Source organism: Mchenga conophoros, linkage group LG9 (genome assembly GCF_057382185.1).
Source record: "Mchenga conophoros isolate Kocher_MC1m ecotype Shallow Benthic linkage group LG9, M_conophoros_male_GT1.1, whole genome shotgun sequence".
Classification (NCBI taxonomy): Eukaryota; Metazoa; Chordata; class Actinopteri; order Cichliformes; family Cichlidae; genus Mchenga; species Mchenga conophoros.
Window position 1 is genome coordinate 30610415 of NC_140534.1, and position 21608 is coordinate 30632022.

Here is a 21608-nt window from a genome sequence, read left to right on the forward strand (position 1 = left end):
GATCCCTTGAAAAATTATATAATGAAACTTGTATGTTTTGGATACTTACTAAAACAATGTATGAAAGTAATGAGAAAGTGGCCACTTTCATGAGTAATCACATATAAGTTTTTACTATTTCTTTTCCATATGGGATGTTACAACTCATTCCTAGAATAATTACACTCTAAGGTACATTAAAGTAGAATTTTAAATATGTTCTTTTAAAAAACTAATTTTATATCCAGCATATTTCTGTTACAGCAAATGAATGAAGAATGAAACAGTCGTGCTCTCTGTGAGCAGGAAGCCAAGTTTCCATTTTTAACTAATACATGAGACAAGGTATAAATACTGTTAAAACACAGAGAATGAATTAATACTAAGACTTTTTTTTCCTCTCTATTTCCAGTTAAAAGTTTGTTGGTTACTCACTCAGACACTGGTGCCACAGCGTTTTTTCCCTTCAGCCAAAATTATTGCCCGGCTTGAAAATCAACTCATTTTAAGGCGAAATGCTCACAGAGATATTCCTTAATATTCACGATCGGCTGTAAGCCTGACATGCTTAAGTATTAATTACAGATAAATAAGAGGATGAGAATCTGGGCGACACTTAGGAGGATTACTACTAACAAAATCTCTTAACAAGACTCTGTAACGCTTCTGCAAATATCTGCCTCAATTTAAGCCCCAACCTTCCCCACCCCCCATCTTACCTTTCCCATGCAGGATAGCCACGTTCAAGCCTGGGTCACTGTCAAAGGCCTTCAGCTCCTCCAGCAGACGCCTCGCTGTCTCCTGGTTCACCGCATTACGCACCTCGGGCCGGTTTATTGCCACAGTAACCACGGATCCCGTTCTCTCCGAGACCACAGTCTGACCTGCAGCTAATGACAGAGAACGAGAAAGATGCACAGGGAGAAACCAGTGCGGCCCACAACACTTAGAAAGAGGCTTACCCAGAGACGTTAAGCTTTAACTTCACAGTAGGCGGGATGGAGATGGGACGTAAATTGTCTTATGTGGACAGAGTTGATAAAATAATGACAGTGAACGAGGCTCTGAAAGATATCATCTGGGTTGAGGTGAGCACTTTGGGTCAGTGTGTGTGTGCCAGTGATTGTGGCCTTAACTTGCAGCAGGCAGTCAACCTGACATTGTTTAGGTTCATCCCGGGAAACCGAGCGTCAACCACACCCAGAGGAAACTACATCCAGGAGAGAAGCTACTGGATGTGTTCACCTCACAGGCTATTCTGAGGATGACAAAGCCCGGTGAAGTGAGGCGCAAAGACAATTTGTCTCACACCGCATTTTACACTCATACACTACCAGAGTGATTTCAAGGGAAAAGAAGCGTTTTAAGCGGTGTTGTGTGCGCTCAACCCCGCTTGCAGAGGTCATACAGAAAGCTGTTTTGCCATAGACTTATGTCTTTTAGCAATCACAGCTATCTGAAATAACTTCATAAAGTCTGGAGGCCGATTACTCAAGAAGAGCAATTTAAAATGACAAGAAAGTCTGGCTTCTTGGAAGGGAAAAAAAAAAAAAAAAAAAAAAAAAAAGCTCAAATTTATTATTAAAAAATTTAAAAAAATAAATAACATCTGCTGTGAACAAGGATTATAAAATAAATACTGAAAAATACCCCAAGATTAAATCACAGCTGTTCATTAGCTTGTTTCACCTTACATTGTAGCTTGCCATCACCAGTGTGTGAATGTGTGTGTGAATGGGTGGATGACAGGTTGTGTAAAGCGCTTTGGGGTCCTTAGGGACTAGAAAAGCGCTATACAAATACAGGCCATTTACCATTTACTAGCAGCCTCTACTGCCCCCTAGCGTCCATATCATGTGATTGCACTTTCCTCTCACCTCTTCCCGTGTCTTCGCCTCCATGCTGAGCGCTGTAGGATTTTACTGGAACTAAAATTGTCTTTATAGAGTCTTTTCCAAATGTTTTACTCTGACAATTAAACCTTAAAAGTGGTGTCAGTGTCCGCAAATGTTTTAGCGCCATTGCTAACACTCGCATGAAAAAACCTAGAAGGTCTAAATAAAAACTTTAAAAAAAAAAAAACCCGACAAAGTTCAGTGAAAAATATCTCAAAGCAAAAATATAACCTCAGCTGTACTTGACGAAGCTGGCTTCGATTGAACTGTGCTATCAAGGAGCAACTCTTTTACCTTCCCGACTGAAACAAAAACAAATGCAAAAGGTTCTGGGACGCACACAAGCTTGGTGCATTGCAGTGGTAAAAACCGGAAACACACAGCAGAGGGAGACACTGAGCCTTAAATCCAGTTTTCCTTGCAAAGCCAGGCATGCCAGGCTTTGTGAAGCTGGAAATAATGAGAGCAAACTCCACATCAGATTCTCTTATTTCTGTTTTTAATAAAAGATTTCTCTTTTGTGTTTTTTTCCTGTTTGTTTGTACACATTTTAAGGCATCATGCACAAAAAATAAGCTTTACTAAAGGCATTATGCTTACCCTCTACCAAAAAAACAAACAAACAAAAAAAACCAACTGTATGTTCTCACATTTGAAGATTTGCTGTTAAAAATAATTTTGTACAAATATGGCATGTAAGCTGGCATGTGAGTGAATCTCAAAGCAGGGCGTCTCCTGCTCTCACAGTTTTGTAAACATGGCTTTGAGCAAAATAGGGCTGAGGAAAAAGTCAAGAGAAAGGGAAAGCATGCTTCAATTGTGGGGTGAAATTTCCCTGAAAAGCATGCAATGCATTTGAAATCGTATTTACAATGCATTATTTCACTCTCGACTGATCTTTTTTTCTTTTCTTTTTTTAATGTAATCAATTAAAGTTAAGACATTTAATGTCAACATTAACAGACAGACAGAAAGACAGATGCGTCCATAATGTTCCCCCACACGGAGTCGCCGACACAGACAATGTTCAGATTGGTCAACAAACAAAAACACTACAAGATTTTTTTTTATTATTATATCAAGCATTTGAGTTATACTTCCAGATAAATGATTTGGAAAATAAACAGAAAAAATTGTGTTGTTAACTTTATAAATAAAAGTGAACCCCCCCCCAAAAAAACAAAACAAAAAAACAAAACAAAAAACAACAGCAAGGCATTAAAAATTTAAAAAAATCTTGCAGCGTCCATCATGGCAGACTTCCGGGAGGTGCCGGTAGCTTTGGCACAGTTGTGTCCAGTTGTGCTCTTCTGTGGTGAGCCGTGTATATTATACTATATTGAAGACCATGGAAAGATACTGTTCATATGAAACCTGGATCCAGCCGTCCTGATCCGTATCATATCGCCTGAAAACATCAGTCAACCTCTGCAAAAGCACAGAAAAAGGATTTACTGCAGATTAGCCAGAAGCATTATCTCATTATTATTAATACCATTTACTTCTTTAGGCTTTTTGTCACACTTAGCAGCCTCTTCTATAGCTGCATGAAATTACTGAGAAGGAAGAAACTGGCTCATAAAAATACATGATTGAAAGTCCACTTCAAGTCTTTTACATGCACACTACAGTCAGTGCGACTCTGTTACCTGCAGTACAATACAGCACTGGATGAAGTCATCGAAGGCCACCTGTCCCTTCCTCTGGCGGTCGAACTTCTCTATCAGTGTGCCGTAGAACTGGTCCGATAGACGATAGCCTGCACACAACAGTAACACAGCCGTCATTTCAAAGCTGTCCTACACATTCACCCACTCAGTTTGTTTTCTGATAAAGGATGATTTATAATGCATTTGATTTCTGGTCTAAACTCTGCTATGGCAGATGCTGGACGTTCACCTCTGGGTCTTTGTTGAGGTGGGAATCACCACGCACCCTGCAACATCATACGATTGGGATTTGTTTTCTTTACTTTTGCAAAATGCTATCACAAAAACATTTACTGCGATTTATTACCTTTTTTAATTGCAAGCTATGTCCTCAAAGTACAGCTTTCTCAGTATCTGTTTTATCCAATAAGATACAGCTCATTTCAGTTATTTCTGTGCTACAAAATGAAACAGTTTAGCACAGCAACATTGTCACTGAATAATAAAGTATTGATATTGGATGTCTCTATATCGATACGATATTGCCACACAAACTATCAGGATGCTATGCTGTGTCGATTTCTTTCCCCACCCCTTAATTTGTATCCTGGACCTTGAGACTGTGAGAAGCTCCTGGAGCCACTGAGGGCATGACAGCCTCTACATACACGAGGCTCCTGGCCAGGTAATGACTTTTAAGTGAACCATGACATATGCAAATTGACTGTGGCAGAGCTCCAGGCTGGGTGGAATGAACGCAGACTGGCTTGGGCAGAAGAACAAGTTGTGGCTGTACTCGAGACATGTTATGATACGGTCAGATTAAGGCATTCACGGGACAGCCGCCATCAGTGTGATACTGTACATCTGCTTTACTGAGACGCTCCTGCCACTGCCAGTGAAAACAATACAGTGAATATGAGCCTCTGTGTCTTCTGATCTTCAGGAGTCTCGTGAAGCAGATTTAGAAAATACGGAAACACAAAGAAACACCAAAAACATGCAAAGTAAAACAGCTATTTCGAAGAAATCTTTCTTTTTCATTGACCACAAACGTAGCCCACAGGCAGATTTCACTCTCATTTCATTCACAGGTTCTTTTTTTATTTATTAATTTGGTCACTTTACTGCTGATTAGTAAATTATTTAAATTGATTTTAATACTGACAAAACACATCTGCTCAATTTGGTGAAAGAAAATTGTTTCATAAAAGTTGGAGAAAAATGAGACTGAAAAAAGCTGCATAATGCTTAAACAGCACCAATGAGCAACTCATCAGGTTAATGAGCAACACGACAGTCTTAACAGTGTAAAGACAGCATAGACACACAGTCTAATAGCCGTATTTCTTATTGTATAAGTACAAAGCAGGTAATACTATCTGCTGTTCAAAAAATCCTTTAATATATGCACACAGCAGACAAGGCTGAAAACCAACAGTGAATGGCAATGATCTTCAGGCCTTCGGGCAGCAATGCATTCAAAACAATGCAACTTAAACTCCACCACTGAATGCAGAGAAAGTCCACAAGATGCTGCTGCTCCCTTCTGTGGCTCTAAACTCGTTTAAAATGGACTCAGCAGATAAAACTGTCTTGCTGTAGTTTGAGTAACGATTATGTTTTGTGTTCTCCCTTCGTCAGATCACGGAGAACTGGAACTATTCGGCATGTTTTCTGCACAGTTGGAGGCAGTGGAAACACCATTAATGCTGGCTTTGGAGTCAGGTGCCGTCGCCCAGATGACGTCTTATCAAGAAAGGCCAAACAACATTTTGTACTTACTCCAACACTATGTCAAGGTGATAAACTGACCTGCCTGCTAACAAACAGCCAAATCTCAAATGTTCAACACTTTATTAGTTGTCTGTAGCACTTCCTGTTGAATTTAGTTTGCAAAGCACCCCAACTTTTTCTGGCTTTTTACAGGCCAATTTAAAGTCGCAAATTAACATTTGTCAAAATATATGAATTGAAAGCATTTGTATATGTGGTGGTTAGTAAAAAAAAGTAGGATTAAAATATACTCATTTGGTGTCTAGCTGCTGTATCTAAAACACACACACAGAAAACTGAAAAGACAAAAACACTGACCGTGTAGAAACAGCCTAGAGACCATCGAGCCCTCCACCAGCACCCTAAATTTTAGTACACAAGCATACTTTGTTGCTCACCGAATCCAGTCAGTGCCTGCTTAAGCTCTTGTTTATCGATGAAGCCGGAGTTGTCCCTGTCGTAGTTCCTGAAGATGTTCTGCCAGTCCGTGATGTACTTCCACACACCGGCAAACTCGTTGAAGTTCACCCCGCCTTTATTTTCTCTGTCGAACATGGCTGAAGTAGAATATAACGCATATTAAATGCACCGGTACTGACAACATATATGCATATGCACGCACACTGGTAGACATTCTGGACATTAAATGTGGTTGGGACAGTTTTAAGGACACGAGAGTGAGTACGGCACCGCATACATCTTTGCAGGGCTATCAGGGAACAGCAGAATTAACAGTGTGGGACAGCAAGACTCACACTTGACTAACTCCTGCCTCATAAGACAGCGAAAGAAAACAGCTTGATCCCCCCCACCAGTACTCCACTCCTCACCCCCATGCGCTTCAATCCAATTACCTCCCAACAAAGGGAGTGTTATCACAGGATATGCTTCTTGCTGTGGGAGTACTAAACAATGGATTTACTGCGCATGGTGCAGTGGAAAGGAGAGGCGATGGAATTATACGGATTTACTTTGGAAGTCGCACAACAAACGGAGAGTGCAAAGTACATGCGAGACCCAGGGACAGACATTTTTTAACATACTTCTGGTCTTGGAGTTTAAAAATAAATAAGCCACAGCCATTCGTGTACAGAAAGTACAAAAGAATCGTTTAGTACAGTGTGATTCAGAGTCAGTGTGTTTAAAAGATCAACTACACTGCAAAGTTTCCAGTTTTTAACCTCAGCTGTATATTATAAAAGAGTCAACAGATCAATATTTGAAGTCTTAGGAAACTCTCAGCTGCCCTTTAGGACCAGCTTTTCAATTTCCTTGCAGATATTCCCCTCTTCCTGGTTTTATTGATGGCTGCAGGTTTCCACTAAAGCAGGAGAACAGCAGAGGCTTGTTTGTGTCTTCAGATTGCTCGCTGTTTAATGAACTAATCTGGTTGTCATGGCATGGAGGCAGATAAACAACCTGAATATTTCCAGAACAAGAGGCAGTGTGTGGAAGTTGGTTGTCTCACCGTCACTGGTCACTTACATATAATGGAGCGGACGGTCACTGGGTTGAAAGGAGTCCACGTGCCTGTGAAACAGAGGAGCGCTGGTTAAAAATACACCAAGACCTGCAGCAACATCCAGCTGCTAAATGCCCCAAAGAAACTGATATAATGATAACAGAGCTGAGGTAGCAGTAATGATATAATAAATCTTTAGGGAGTGCAGTAGAGTTTTGTAAGAGCCACAGCAGCCGTGGGATTTTTTGTTTTTTAACACCAACTGTGTGGAACTGCAGTTAAAATTGGCATCATCACAATAAACAGAAAATAAACACTCTTCTTGCTATTGGAGCTTAATTAAACATTTTCACAAGATTAGCATTTTAGCGGGGCCTGTATTTATTTCCTAAGATCACGACATACCCAAGAAAGAATCTGATTTTACTGCTTTTTAATGAGTTCATTATCTCGAGACGATAACTGAAATGCAACGCCCGGCTTCATTTGACCAAACATAACAGTACTGTAGACATACTTGACTGTACTATCTATAAAATGTACTTCCTGCCACTGTTATTATGATTATATGTGCACTGTGCATGAAATACATTGGTAGTGTCCATGTAAGGCAGATGACTTTCAATGCGAACAAGCCCACACTGCGGCGCTTTACGTTTCATAAATCAGAAAATTACCATAGTAACCCATCAAGCAGATGATAATGAAAAATGATGATCATTAGTGTAGTCTCATGTGCGTTATTATGAGAGATGTGAATGAGTGAAGAGGGAAGGATTTTGCAGACACACTTTTTTTCACAGCAGCTGTTGAGTTGCCGTGGCAGGGACCTGAAACCTGCAGAAAGCAGCAATCCCTGATATCACCTATCACAAATGTTACTAATCTACTGTGATTGTCCTTTAATGGCACGTCAAACCGTCTGCCATTAACATGATTTATTGTGCCTGCTGACTCACTATCACACCGTCATCCTCAAAGGACACTTGATTAGAACAGAGCCATTAATACTGTGATTAATTCCACTCCAGCAATGACAAATCAAAAGTTTATGCTGTGAAGACAGCCTATGTCTATGAGGCCACCCCCGATTTCTTTATGTTTTGCGCCCAAGGAGTCACGCTTGCTTGAAGTGGTCTCCAGTAACAGTTCTCCAGGCTTTTGAAGGTTTTATTTATTTAACACTGACATGTAAATCATTAAAAAATTGGCTCTAAATCAAGGGATGAACCAGTGTTGTGTCTACACAGAACAAACAACTCTGACTGACGAATGTGAAATTTTGGTTTAAATTACAATGATTATCTGGAGGAATGCAGGACAGAGGTACAGCAGTGAGTGTCTACAGCCATCTGGAAAACATGGTGGAGACTTTGTCATGATTTTGGGCTTTATTTAAGTCAGCAGGGTTGTTTTAATAAAGTTGGAATTGTTGGAATTATTAATGCAGAAAAAACCATTACATTTTGATCTATGGTAAATGGACTGATTCTTATACGGTGCTTTTCTACTCTCCCGGAGTACAATGTGCCACGTTCACCCAATCACACCCATTCTCACAAGCACTGTCTCTAAACTGAGAGCAACTTGGGGTTACTGACATGCAGACTGGAGGAGCCTGGGATCGAACCACCAACCTTCCGATCAGTAGGTGACCTGCGCTACCTCCTAAGCCACAGCTACCCTATCACGCAACACCATCTAGAAAGCATAACAGTGATCCCAAACATACTGCCAATTATTTTGGTAATCGAGTAACTGTATAAATCTTTCGTTGTATTTACGTGCCATAATAAATTTTAAAAAAAATTAAGTAAACATTTTACTAAATGCAAAAATATATAAATACTCTCAAGTACTCTTGGGCAGAGTTTTATCTCCTGGATGAGGTAGATATGTTGTGTCTTCATGTTTATGAGTTTTTGTGCATGTGTGCGTGTCTGTGTGTTTAAGTATGAAGAAGTCAAGCAAACAGTGAATTATGTCTGTAATGCTTTAACCTCCTAGGACCTGGCGTCCACATATGTTTAAATAACATTTTGGGTTATTTAGACCAAAATACTCAATTTTGCTCTTCAAGGGCCTGATATCCATTTACGAGGACATTATACTGCTACTGTTCTATCAAAATTTTAAACGAATATCCTCATATGTGGCTCTGGTTTTTCATAAAAACAAAAATAAGGTAATTCTTTGTTTTTACATTCATCGGGCCCCAATATGCCTAAATATCAAAGAGAAATTAAAAATGCATGCCGTGGAAAAGTCTGGGTCTTAGGAGGTTAAAGGAGAATGTGGTGGCTGCAATGAAGAAGAACGAGCACATCAGCATTCTGAAATTTGCCGTGAGCTTTGATGCATTGATGCAGACGAGCTCTTAGAAGCCTGGAGAACTGTTCCTGAAGAAGTGACAGGAAAGCTTGACTAAGACAGTTCAATCTGTGCAGAAGATTAAAGGTGGTCATATCAAATATTGACCTTAAGATTTTGTTACAATACTCTCTCTCTACATATCTGTTATTGCACCCATTGGCGCATTTTCCCAGCAAAGTACAAAGAAACGAGGGGTGGCTCAAGACTTTTGCAGTTTTTTTAAAAAAGCGGGGGTGAGTTTTATGACAATTTATGTCTTTTTTTTTCCAGCTACGCATCATTATTTTTCATCTAGAGGACAAACTTCAATTACAAGTGAATCTACCTGTCATATAGGTGGGCGCGAAAAAGAGCAATAGGTCTTTACTTCAGGTGAGTGTTTATACTTTTATAGCCTGCTTCACACTCTCAAGACAGTGAGATTTATCAGGCCATCTAAATAGCTGCTGATTCACCACCTCACTTTATTACAGGCAGGCTGGCAGTTCAGGACCAGGAATAAAGAGAAGCGTGTCTGAGAAGATGTAGAGAAGCGAGGGGAGGCAAGGAAACGCACAAAAGGAGCAGAGATAACAAAAGAGAAGCGACCCGAGGAGATGAGGTGAACAAAACATTTGCAGTTTGGTTCTCATTGCAGTACCTTGAGCTCTCTTGCCTACATTTGCTGACCTAAGGTTGTTTCCTGAAACTCTTTTTGCAGATCCTAAAACAGCCTCTGCAGAATTTCAACAGCTTGCCAAAACTCTGGAGCGTTTTTCACACCGTGCTGCTTGTTTTTGATTTTCCTCCACAGCTATGTCAGCACAGCAGTAAGCAGGTTTGCAGCGCGAGCCTCAAGAGCTTAGATAAGAGGATCTCATTTAAATAAAAAGGTTTCAAATCAAACATAACACAGAAATTGCTTTATTGTTGATTTATTCACACCTCGATTTTACTTGGGAAAGCCCATTAAAGCGTCTAAATAAATAATATGAAGCTGAAACAATTTCAGGACCTCAAAACTTTAAGATTTTGGTACACTAAGTACTGTGTGCTTCAGAGGACACTAGTCATTTCCTCCCTCTTGCTCAGTTTGTTTTATTGATGGCTGAGGCCGTCTAGGACTGTGGATAGAGCCGTTTTGGGACAGGCCTGAGGCTCTTACTGACGCTGGGATTTGGGCCAGAATCTATATTCCACTTTCATCCAAAACGAACTAAATAATGAACTAAAGCAACAATCATAAAGTATTATTAGCATATAGATGTGAGGGCAATTTGTAGAAGCGGGTCAGTGTTACAGCATGTCTCTTTGCTGCCATTTCTCACAAGTACTTTTTTCATCAAACCACATCTCTCATCGACTAAAATGAATGGCGTGGTGTCATTTATGACCATGTTAAAGGAATACTTCTTTAATCGGGCTACATTTCTGTTTGTCATCTCTATATATACTTCCTTAATGTGCAACAGATGCTTTTAAAAAAAACAAAACAAAAAAAAAACAACACACACACACACACACACACACACACACACACACACACACACACACACACACACACACACACACACACACACACTTCATTACAAAATGATTGCCTGTTACTTCTTCGTTTCAGTAATAGTAGCGAATTATGTGCTACAGCACATTTAAACACAACAATTTAGATAAACTGGAAACTCCCTAATACTTTGATCACCAACAATTCATAGTCAAAAACATAATTCATGTTTTTATGTTTGTATTACTAGTACTAAAACTATTTTTAATAGATAATTTAAAAAAAATCTGCAGAAACACTCGAATCATTCACTTCATTTATGCACAACTCTCTTAAGGCAACAGCATTTCAATCAGGTTGACTGGACTTTGAGCGGGTCACTGCTTGCTGATTTTGTTTTTCAGTCATTCTGTTTTAGATCCACTGTGAGCTTTAGCTGTTGGACAGATGGCCAACAGCTAAAGCTCACATTTGACTCTAGATTACTTTGGTATACAGAGGAGTTCATGCTCAACTCTGTAAGGTGTCCAGGTCCTGTGGCTATAAAACATGGCCAAATCATCACGCCTCCCAGGAAGACTGTGGCATTGTGTTAACACACACTTACATGCTCCAAACTAGCAAACAGCAACAACTTCTGCTTTTATAGAGCATCTGGCTGTTACCTGTATAGATAATATCAGTCTGCCGATAAACCGGTCAGAATCCAATATGGATATAGGATCATGAAAAATGCCGCTTGACGGTTAATCCAGAGTAAAATGTCAACAATTATTTTATTAAATGTAATAAGTTGACTGTAACAAATACCGAGGGATACTGGAATTTTCAGGAGCAAAAAAATTCAGATATTTTTATAGGCTGTTATTATAAGTTATAACTATAATTAAAAGAGTTTGTCACTAGTCCAAAAATAGTGTTTCTAATTTTCCTTTAAATGCATCTTTGATATTTCTATACTACAGTGTTACGTAGCTGTTGGCGTGAGCAGAAATTGGATGTTCAAACATGGATTCAGCTAAAACGCTGTGAATGCTACTCAAACATTAGAGCCAGCAGTAAAATGCCCAAAGGCAGAGCAGAGAACAAGCTGTGACCTTTCCAGACGCACGGGCTCTTCTACACGCATGCATGCACACGCACACACACCTCACACCAGTAGCTAGCTGTGAGGTCACCAATGTATGCTAGACACACTGCGGCTGCCCAGTGTGAAGCGGCCAGTATGGCTGAGATGTTTGTGAGCGTCTGATGGCAGACTGGGACAATACTCCCTCTGTCCTGTCCACACACTGGACCCCTCTCACTGGTGAACTGCCAATGGCGAGGTGGACAGAAGTGAGAGAATATAAGAGGTGAGGAGGGAGGCGGGCGAGTGGAAAAACGGAGAGCGCTGACCGCAGTGTATACGCATACATGTAACGGTCGTGATGGAGTTCAGGGAGTCGATTGTCCCCTACACGCCTGACATAAGCAAACACGGATTTGAACTTTTCCAAACACACTTTAAATGTTAAGCTCACAAAGTAGCGACACAGACTTGAAACCTCCCGAAACACACATCCTGTATTACTCAGGTAAAGGTTTGACCTTGAGAGCAGCAAAGGGACAGAGCTGCTTGATTATCGTTGAATTAATATAAATGTAAGTGATTGCAATTTAGCTTTTTCTGGGAGTCACTCAAACCTTGCAATTTGAAATCATGCAAAGAGTACAGTTATGTAGTATGCTGGGAGCTTATCAACAGGAGTATCCAAGCAAGTCATTGCTCAGAGTAAAGAGAATTATAATTAAAGCGACTGCTACAGTCAGCTCTGTGTGTTTTGTGGTCACATATAAGGAAAACGCATAAGAAGGAATCCAGTCAAAATGGCACCGGTGCCTCACGCCATTAGAAAATGACTGGATCTAACATATTCAGTGCATGACGCAGCTCCTTCACCAGAAGGTGGAAATGCTGAAAAGCTTAACACTGTCTGGGTAATATCCATGCCATCTGACTCAGCTCAGGTTTTACAAAAGTGTACATATGTACAAGTGTAACGGAAAGGGCTGCTGATTGAGTTCCTCAAGCCCGCTCTGCATGTCAGCAGTTTCAGTGGAGCTCTTACACAAATAACTCAAGCAGGAGAGTGGGGGGGAGCATGGAGGCAAGTTGGTAGGGTATCTGCTTACTGCTGAGCAAAGAGACAAGGCCAGAAAAAAAATCCATATTTATAGCAAATGGCCCGGCTAAAAGGCATACGGACAAAACAGACAGGCACGTGCACTTCCAACAGCACAGAGCCATCACTCTCTCAGTCCTGTAACACCCAGGACTGAGAGAGAGAGGAGGGAAGATAGTTTCACTTTCCCTCTCTGTGTGTCTGTCTAAGTAAGGGTGAGAGACAAAGAGACAAAGTCAGAGTAAGAGAGGACAAGGAGACAGAGGGCATGGCAGGAAAACAGCCGGTACCATATCCTCAAGAGAAATGTAAGAGGAGAGGAGATGTTGTATAATCCTATGTTTAAAATGCCTTTTTCTAGCCGACTGATTTCTTTTTTCTACCTGGAAAAAGAAAATACATGTAAAAAAAGCAGGAGATTAAAAGATTTCTGCACAAAGCAAAAGGAAAAAAGAAACATATGAAGTGAAGCCCGGATCATTTTCTATGTGCAGAAGACAGGTAGGCAGAGCGCTGATGGACGATAAGAAAACCAGAGTATGTGATGCAGAAACAGCAGCAGAGGATAAAAGAGTTTAACTGGCCCAGCCTCCCTCCTGAACCTTGATGCTCTCTGCTCTCCTCAGAGACAGGGGTAAAGAAGAATAAGTAGACAAAGCATAGTTGATGGCAGGAAACTGATTCAAAAAAGCAGAATGCAGAGACAGTAGAGCTGCAACAGACAGTCGAACGGCGGGTTGTCTTTAGGAAGCTGCAGGACAGGATGCAGTGCGCCGTGTTCGGCTTGACTGGCTCGGTTTCATTTCCCAATGAATCTAATGAACTAGGAGAGACTGGACCGGGAAACCTGCCGTTCGCCGCACGCATACGCAGCGAGGAGCACACAAACACAACAGCGAGTCCAAAAAAACAAGAAGAGACTCACTGACCCTTGGCAAAAAACCCAAAAATCTGATGAAATGAGCAACGCACACACGCTTGCCTCGCACAAACACACACTACACACTAATCAGTATGCTGTGCCAGAGTCACTGCGCAGCCCGATAACAGCTTCTTTCAGTGCTGCTGCTGGCTCTCACACTTCTTTTTTGCCTCTTTCTCTCTTTTGAAGTGCCCAGAAAAATGGGTTTCTGGGCAGCGTAATCTGCTGAAAAGTCTTTGAAAAGCTGCTGGAGCAAATCAAACAAAAGCTTGATGGGGGAAGACATTATATTATAATGAATATACAAACATCAACCCTGTGCCACAGTTTCTGGTCTAACGGTGTCACATTAATCGTTAACCCATTTTAACTGTGCCGTCTCACTTCAAACAAGGTCAAGAAGCGACGCAGCGATGAGTGTGGCAGGAAAATAGATGCCTGCTCTGTTGTGGCAGCTCTCCTCATCATTACGAGCATAAAAAAAATAAATACATAAACAAATAATAAGTGACTTCATTTTCCAGGATGTGAGCAGAGAAGATGGCCCGTATCATTTATTCAGTGCTTCTCCCGAAACCGCTGGGGAGGAATAACAAGCACTCTGTTTCTTTTCTTTTAATTTGTTAAGGAAATGAAGCCTCGTCCCTGTCTGAATGCAGCTCCTCCTGCAGAGCTACAAGACTAAGAGGGACTGTGCCTCCATTACTAGCAGCTGTAAGCCTCATGAAACATCCCTGGGTTTTCAATCAGATTAATACATTCTGCAGGAAAGAAAGCACACCCCTTATATAAAGTCACCCAGCCTCACAAACAACTTTATGAAAGACAAAAGCAAGAGTTTAAAAGTTTAAGCAGTTTATGAGCTGTAGCTAACTAGTTAATTAAGCCACCATTAGCCTATGTGGCACAGGCATGATTGGGGTTGTTATCCATGGCTGACATTTAATTGCTTCCAGCTGACTCACCTTTAAAACTCTGCTAAAGGGTTTCACTTAACAGTCACCTACAATACATTGCAAATTCACATTATCGCGCTAAAAGACTATAAGTGCTGAGTAAATGTCAACATCGTCAGCTGCTGATGAACCACACAGGATTCCTCCAAGTTTACCAGGGGATAGAAACTATGATGTAATTCTGTCATACTACTGTTTAATTGCACTGCATACATGCTTAAATAGTTAACCAGAGGCAGATTTATGCATTATTTTCCCCCCTTTTAAAACTCTGTGCTTCACTTTTAATTATACAAGAGCAAGAGAGAAGAGAAAGCACAATAAAATGGCTTTCAGAGTGACTTAGGTAAATAGAAATGCTTTATTACGCTATGTCAGTATTAGCATGTTTTAATCTCTGTCCACACAAGCATTTTAGCACAGCATCAGCGATCATCTCCATGTATAAAAGCATGTGTTAGCTCGTATAAATGGCAGGTGTTCATTGCCTTTAGAAAGACCTTTAGAAACTATTTGAGGTTTGGTGCCTTTTGGAGTATTTTATTGGAACTATTTGACCCATCATGTGACCTCCTGTGCCAGTTTTGCTTTCTATAGTTTATGGATTTGTTAACTTCACACGCTTTTGTATAAATATGGTCATTATTACTGGCGTCAACAAAACAAAAGCCAGTTTCCATCTTTTATAAGCAGTCTGTGCTTATTCCTATTACGATGATGTGAGAGCATTCATCTTGTTTGAACTTTTGAAGAGTGTGACAAAATCCACACCCACAGTTTCAGTTAGCATCCTGTACGGTGTGGCGCTGGCTGTCATTGCTGGGACACAGAAGAATATCAAAGTATTTTCTCTCGAGCTACGCCGTTAAACTCTTCACCTACTCCTCTGTTCTGGGACAAAAATAAAACTCCATTCATTTTTATCCGGTTCACCTGCTATCGATGGGATAAAAATAAAATCCCCATCCATTTTTCTGCTTTAACATGCCGTTGCTTAAATCAAAGAGTGAGCCAGTGACCAGTGGTGTGTAACGAGGAGATGGGAGACAAAGAGAGAGACACACAGGGGAGCAAAGAAGAACAGAGGGAATTAAGAAGAAAGGGAAAAATTATATATTGACATAGAAAAGGAGGTGAGATATATATAGATATTTATAGAACGGGAAAGAAAGACAATAACAGTAGTGGCAGAAATTCCAAGACACTGATCCATACCGTTCGATAAGGCTTGCTGAAGCTCCGTGTCTGATATCACTCCACTCCGGTCCTTGTCGACCCTGGGGAGGAAAACACAGATTAGATACCGCCTGCTTTAACCACTTCACACCAGGACACAATCCCAACACACAAAAGCAGCATGCACCAGCGCTCGAAAACTGAAACCTCATCCCGCTGATCATGTGTTAGTGTTTCAACAGTGCACAGAGAATGAATGGAAGTCTGTGATCAGGGTGCACAAGACAGTTTGTACACTCAGAGATCAGAGAAACCAGCCAGACAAGGTCTAAAGGTTTGTGTGTGTTAGTGTGTGTTGGTCCTGAGAATGCAAACTAAAACAGGTTGTTGCTTCGTAACTTTTAGTGCCCACAGCATAGTGCCTGCTTGGAAGATTCTTTTAAGTGATAGTGAAACCAAAAGTTAAAATTTCTCATATTTGACATATGTGCACAGCAATGCTATTTTGACTACCTGGCAATACATAAAAGAATGTATCAGGCTGCCTCCTGCCAACAACACTGACAGTTTAATTAAATTATATCAGAGAGAGAGAAAAGTCTTCACAAAACAAAGCAGAATTACTCAAGAAAATTAAATTAGTCTCTTTTTGTCCCAGATCCTGAAGTTACAGCTCATACAGTTAGTAAATCAACTGACTGGAAACTAGCAAGCAAAAAGCACTGCTCTTTGTTTGAGCCAGTTTTCTCAGGTCACTTTGGATCTTGGAGAACTTAAGTTTTCATTACTTGAATATGTTTTACAGGTGAAGTGACAACAAATCAAAGGGCTTTAAACTTAGGATTGATGTAATTATTATGGATCATTTCTACTTTAAAACGTTAGCAAATGGGTTAAGAGCTTCATAGACCAGGGTCATTGAATTTACTGTCACAGTTCACCAACTATTCAGGTGTTTTAGCCCTAATGGAGCCACCAAAGCTAGTAAAGCATCCAAAGGTAGTGCTGCTTCTTTAAGTACATTTCTACTCTGTGTAGGTATTTAAAGAAAGAACTGAAGGAAAGTGCTACTGATGTGGTGACTCACTGGCAGACTTTAAACAAAGAAAGGGAATGGGATGCGATGTAATTATTAATGTACACTTACAGTACCTTTAAGGAGAGCAATCTTTGTCATTTCTATGTCTTTATGCCAGAGTAGCTTTCCTGATACACAGATCATAATTTATCTCATAATTATGCTCCCTTCCTCTGGCCCTTTTAGAAGACTTTGTTCTGATTGGCTGCCCCTCATAAACAGAAGGTTTAAACACCAGGTGGGTGGGGCTTCTGTGCTCAAGAAGCCCTCACATGTGCACACTTCAGCCTTCAATTGCCCTTCACTCCTTGGGAATTAGGTTATGCAGCTTCACTTTCCTCCCACTACTTTGGAGCTGAAACATTGATAAAAGTTCAGCTTTTCAATTCCCAGAAGTTGCAAACATCAGCCAATCAAAGCAGATTTCAAATTCACCAGCGCTACCTCTAGCCAATCACATCACATCTTGAAAATATCCCAAGAGAGTGAGATAATAAGTAGACTTTGGGATCAAAATGGAGAAGTTGATCAATGCAGGGATCCATTACCATTTGAATGATTAGTTCTTGTTGCTATAACAACTCCTGCAGTCTACATGTTAAACAGCTGGTGATAGACCGCTGAAGCTTTTTTGATCTCAGCTTCTGCTGATGCTCTCAGCCAATCACCATTCAATGTATGCGATAACCATAGTTCTTCACTCTACAAAGTTAGAGACCCAAACAAACAGGCATCAAATCATAAGCCTCACCATGTTAGGATCAATTAGGAACTCGGCTCTTAGTGACATCACACAGAGCTGAGAGCAAATCTTTAGCTGAACATTTAGATAGTATAGATAACTATAAAGGACAAAAACACATCATAGTCTGCTTGAATGTTGCCACAAGTCTCTCTTTGAGATGCAGAGACATTATAAGGTTGGACTCTGGCACAAATATGAGGCCTTACACTTTTGAAATCTAGCTTAGTCAAAAATCCAGTGACTCAGTTGTTCCTTAGCAACCTGCCAGGCCCAACCTGTTGACGCAGAGCTCACTCAACAAACACAGTTTGAATACCAGCAGAGAAGAAGAGGGGAGGACCCCCCCAAACAAACAAAACAAAACAACAAAAACAAAAAGTGTGCTGGGTTTCTGCTCCCGGCTGTGACTCGTTTTTGTGCGGCCGCAACTCTATGACTGCAGCCATCGAGGCATGGTGATCAGCTATATGTTGGTGTGCATTTCCCCTGTTAAATGAAGAAAAACAAACACCCGGTCTCGCCTGGTCTTCCTGCTGGGGAAGGAACCGCTCTCAGCATGCTGCCATAAATGAGAGCCTTGTCACTGTGAAGGTGGTGATGGGTTGGGTTGGTGGAGGCAGAGGGGGTACCCAGCCTTTACCAAACACTGAGATATTATCTCAAAGAAGTATGTGTGTGTACAGTATAAGCTCTCTTTTTTCCCCGCTCCGCCTGTCTTCTTCCTACAAGCTCACACGCCCAGCCTTAGGCGAAGTTACCTCAACAGTAAAAAAGAAAAAAATTTGAAAGCATCATTAAAACTGCTTCTTGCCTGCAGAGGCAGGCAGTTAACCATCTGGTGTTTCCATATTCACACTGTCAAATACAGAACTTCTATGTAAAAGCTGCAGCGGGACAATATTAAAAGAAGGGGGGGAAAAAGGACAAAACACCATGACTGAGTCAGTTATTCTGCTCAGATTTTCCCATGTTTCACTGTTTCCTATTAGGCAATCAGGCTGGAATATAGCTTGCGGAACAAAAGTCCGTCCTACTTTCCACATAACTGGTCCAAAAGTAAGGCACTGGTGCTGTAGCTCCCAAGCTTGAAAATTCCACTGCTACTCTTCCTACTTTAAACCTTTTTAATCTAAGGATAAAGCAAGTCGCAGAAAGAATTACGGTTAGCTCTGCATGTGTAACAACTTTTGTCAGATACATTTGTTTCTGCCAAGTAGTTATTTGATTAAATCAATGTGTAATTTGATTAAACGCTGAGAATTGGTGAGTAGGAGCTACTCAGTCAAGTCTGAGTCTTGAAATGCAGGATTCAAACATTTTTGTCATACCATAGCCATCCATGAGCATGCACACAAAAGGAAGAGAGTGACTCATTCAGCATCTAGCCAGGCAGACGTCAAATAGCCTACTTTTCTTATCTTGTCGTGGCGCATCCACTCAGATGTAGTCATATCATAGCAAACATGTATATAAAAGCAGTCCAACAATGGGATGGTGAGTCATGGGTTAGTAGGTGCGTGCGTGTAAAAGGGATTGCAAAGCCTTCTGCGTCAACATGCTCCGTTGACTCTGACCACATGACCGAGGGAATTCCAGCAAAGCTCTGCCAGATATTCACCGAGGGGCAGCAGATGAGGCAGCGCAATGGCTCATGTGACAGATGACTGTATGTTTTTATGATAGTCACAATAACGCCTGGCATGACAATGATGCATGCAGCCACGAGAAGGTGCTGCTCCTCAAAGAGGCAAAATGTGTACATGTGATACCTTAAAGCTTTTCCACCATACATAAATAATTAGTTAAAGGGTGTTTCGAGCCTTGCAATGCCAGCAGCATCCTAATGTGAGAAAAAAAATCTTCTGCAGTATTACATAACTCTATAGCTTACTATTGCCAGGGGCCAAGGCATATGAACATTTCCCTCTCTGCCTACTACTCTATGACCTTCTTGGCTGCTGACACGCTTTTGACTCAGGCTGTGCTGAAACTGATGCCTATCAGTGGCTGACACTTTAACATCCAAATATGGGAGGGGGGGGAACATCCAAAAATCCAACATAAAACAATGTTTTTTTGGGAAATAAGCTCTCCAATGTGTTTTAAATAGATCCAGTTAGTCATATCCAGCTTTTTTAGAATATTATATCATTTCTATATGACTTCTTCAGACTCAAGTGTTGGTGGAAGATGGTTTTCACTGGAGACATAAATAAAACATTTTGAATGGAGCTGTGATTCCGTTGCTAGGATAAACCGGGGAGGGGAAACCCTTCAAGGACTCCCGGAGGTCCTTGAACCCAGGTTTGAAAACTCTCACTGAGCAAGCTGACTGACTTTGACTTCATTTCGGCACAATGTAACATCATCAATACAACTATGCGGCACTGCAGACGCGTAGTAATGTAAGGTAGTACATAAAGCAGCTACAGGCTGTGTACTGTGTAGTACTACTTCCACAACTGAGGCTCAACTGTAACACTGAAAATCAGTCATTTCACTCCGGGAAATCTGTCCCGAAAAAGAGTTATGCATAGATGAGAGCAACGACAAACAAAAACAGCGAGCTCTCAATGAAATATTTAGTGTCACCCCCACCCAGTCTCACCCTCTTCCTCCCGCGCTATTACACGACAGCAGTTTTCACCTCGAAGCAAAGTGAGAGACAGGCACACAGCAGCGAAACAACCCGGCTTTCCTGCACTTACCTCTGGAAGATATTCCACAGGAAACCCTGGTCCGGAGGAGCGTTGATGTGTGGGGGGGCTCTGTATGGACTGTGGTACGCCATTTTTACACGGAGCTCTCTGTCAGGTTTGCACAAGTATAGCTTGTGTTTCCTCCTCCTGCTGTAGTTTCTGCTCTCAGTAGCTTCAATCAGACTTCACCACCCTGACGTTCACGTTACAGCCTGCCTCCCTCGCGCACAGAGGCGTGGCCAATCATTCAACACTACCCATGAAGGGGGTGACGTCACAATTTCCTCTTATTTTCAGCTAAAGTGAAAATAGAAACCTAAAATTTTTAAGTAATTGTAAGTGTTGGTAAAGTGACGTCTAACAACAGTTTATCAAATTAATTTTTTAAAATTATTTTAATACTAAGTGTAAAATTCACGGGCGTTTCCAGGATTTTTTTTTAAATGGGATGAAATAGGGACCAGTCTAGAGAAGTTCCTGGAAAATCAGCAACATTCTCTGAGAAATAAAAGCCAAACAAAAGCATTTGAAAACTGACTCACAGTTCAGTTATATTGATTTTAATGTGTCTTCATATTAGGACTAAGAATAGGAATAATTTTTCAACATTACATGATTATATATTGCATTACTTATTACTTAATAAATTATAGAAATGTTAGCAGCAAAAGCATAATTAAAGTACCATTCTCTGAAAGAGGATAATTTTGCTCTAAAGCTATATTTTTAATCTTTATCAAAATAATGGCATGATAACTCAACAAAACTGAACTTTCTATACTTTCCTATGCTATGCCATCACAGTCTAGGTGCTATATTTTATATATTGTTTAGTAACTATGAAAACTTTATATAAAATGTTTTAATATTTTTTAAATACTAGCAAGTATACAGATAGGGAACATACAAATATACATGCATGTGCTACAGTGCTATTATACATTATGACACTTCATTCTGTGCTTGGTTGAACTGTTGTATAAAATGTTTGTATACCCCATATACCTGTTGGCACTCAGTGTGCCCTACACAGGGAACATACAAATGTGTGTGCTTCAGGCAATTATATTATGATTATAAAAAACACAAATATAGTCAGTTCAAATACTTTGCATTTTAAAGTTTTAGTGTTTGTAACTAGTATGGCTGTGAAATAAATAAAACAAAAATAAAAACAAAAAAATCCATTTGTTCACAAAGGGAGCAGAGTTATATAATATTACATTAAATGGGAACAAGTAAAACCTAAA

General features: G+C 40.5%; 2 protein-coding genes and 1 long non-coding RNA gene across 4 annotated transcripts in view; 1 reads left to right on the forward strand and 2 right to left on the reverse strand.

The window, feature by feature from the left end:
* LOC146567538 (uncharacterized) overlaps window positions 1–2251 on the reverse strand; it is a 22485-nt gene extending 20234 nt beyond the window's left edge. Inside the window, exons 1-2 of the mRNA XM_085287493.1 lie at window positions 1857–2251; window positions 699–869 (exon numbers count right to left, since the gene is read on the reverse strand). Coding sequence (XP_085143619.1) covers window positions 699–869; window positions 1857–2016 — 331 coding nt within the window. The 5' untranslated portion in view covers window positions 2017–2251. The remainder of the gene's footprint in view (window positions 1–698; window positions 870–1856) is intronic.
* Window positions 1–9983, forward strand: part of LOC146567539 (uncharacterized) — a 10803-nt gene extending 820 nt beyond the window's left edge. Inside the window, exons 2-5 of the long non-coding RNA XR_014893939.1 lie at window positions 712–5325; window positions 9405–9506; window positions 9608–9735; window positions 9835–9983. This is a non-coding gene — a long non-coding RNA (uncharacterized LOC146567539). The remainder of the gene's footprint in view (window positions 1–711; window positions 5326–9404; window positions 9507–9607; window positions 9736–9834) is intronic.
* On the reverse strand, window positions 2357–20577 carry pdcd6 (programmed cell death 6). 2 transcript variants are annotated; one of them, XM_085287494.1, is made up of 6 exons: window positions 20368–20577; window positions 15876–15937; window positions 6785–6829; window positions 5686–5856; window positions 3524–3633; window positions 2357–3302 (listed from the first exon to the last, which is right to left on the reverse strand). In XM_085287494.1, the coding sequence occupies exons 1-6, from the start codon at window positions 20448–20450 to the stop codon at window positions 3204–3206; spliced, it is 570 nt and encodes a 189-aa protein (XP_085143620.1). In that variant the 5' UTR covers window positions 20451–20577; the 3' UTR covers window positions 2357–3203. The 2 variants fall into 2 exon arrangements, with proteins under 2 accessions (XP_085143620.1, XP_085143621.1); XM_085287495.1 differs by having other exon boundaries at window positions 5698–5856; window positions 20368–20571.
* Window positions 20578–21608: the final 1031 nt, after the last annotated feature.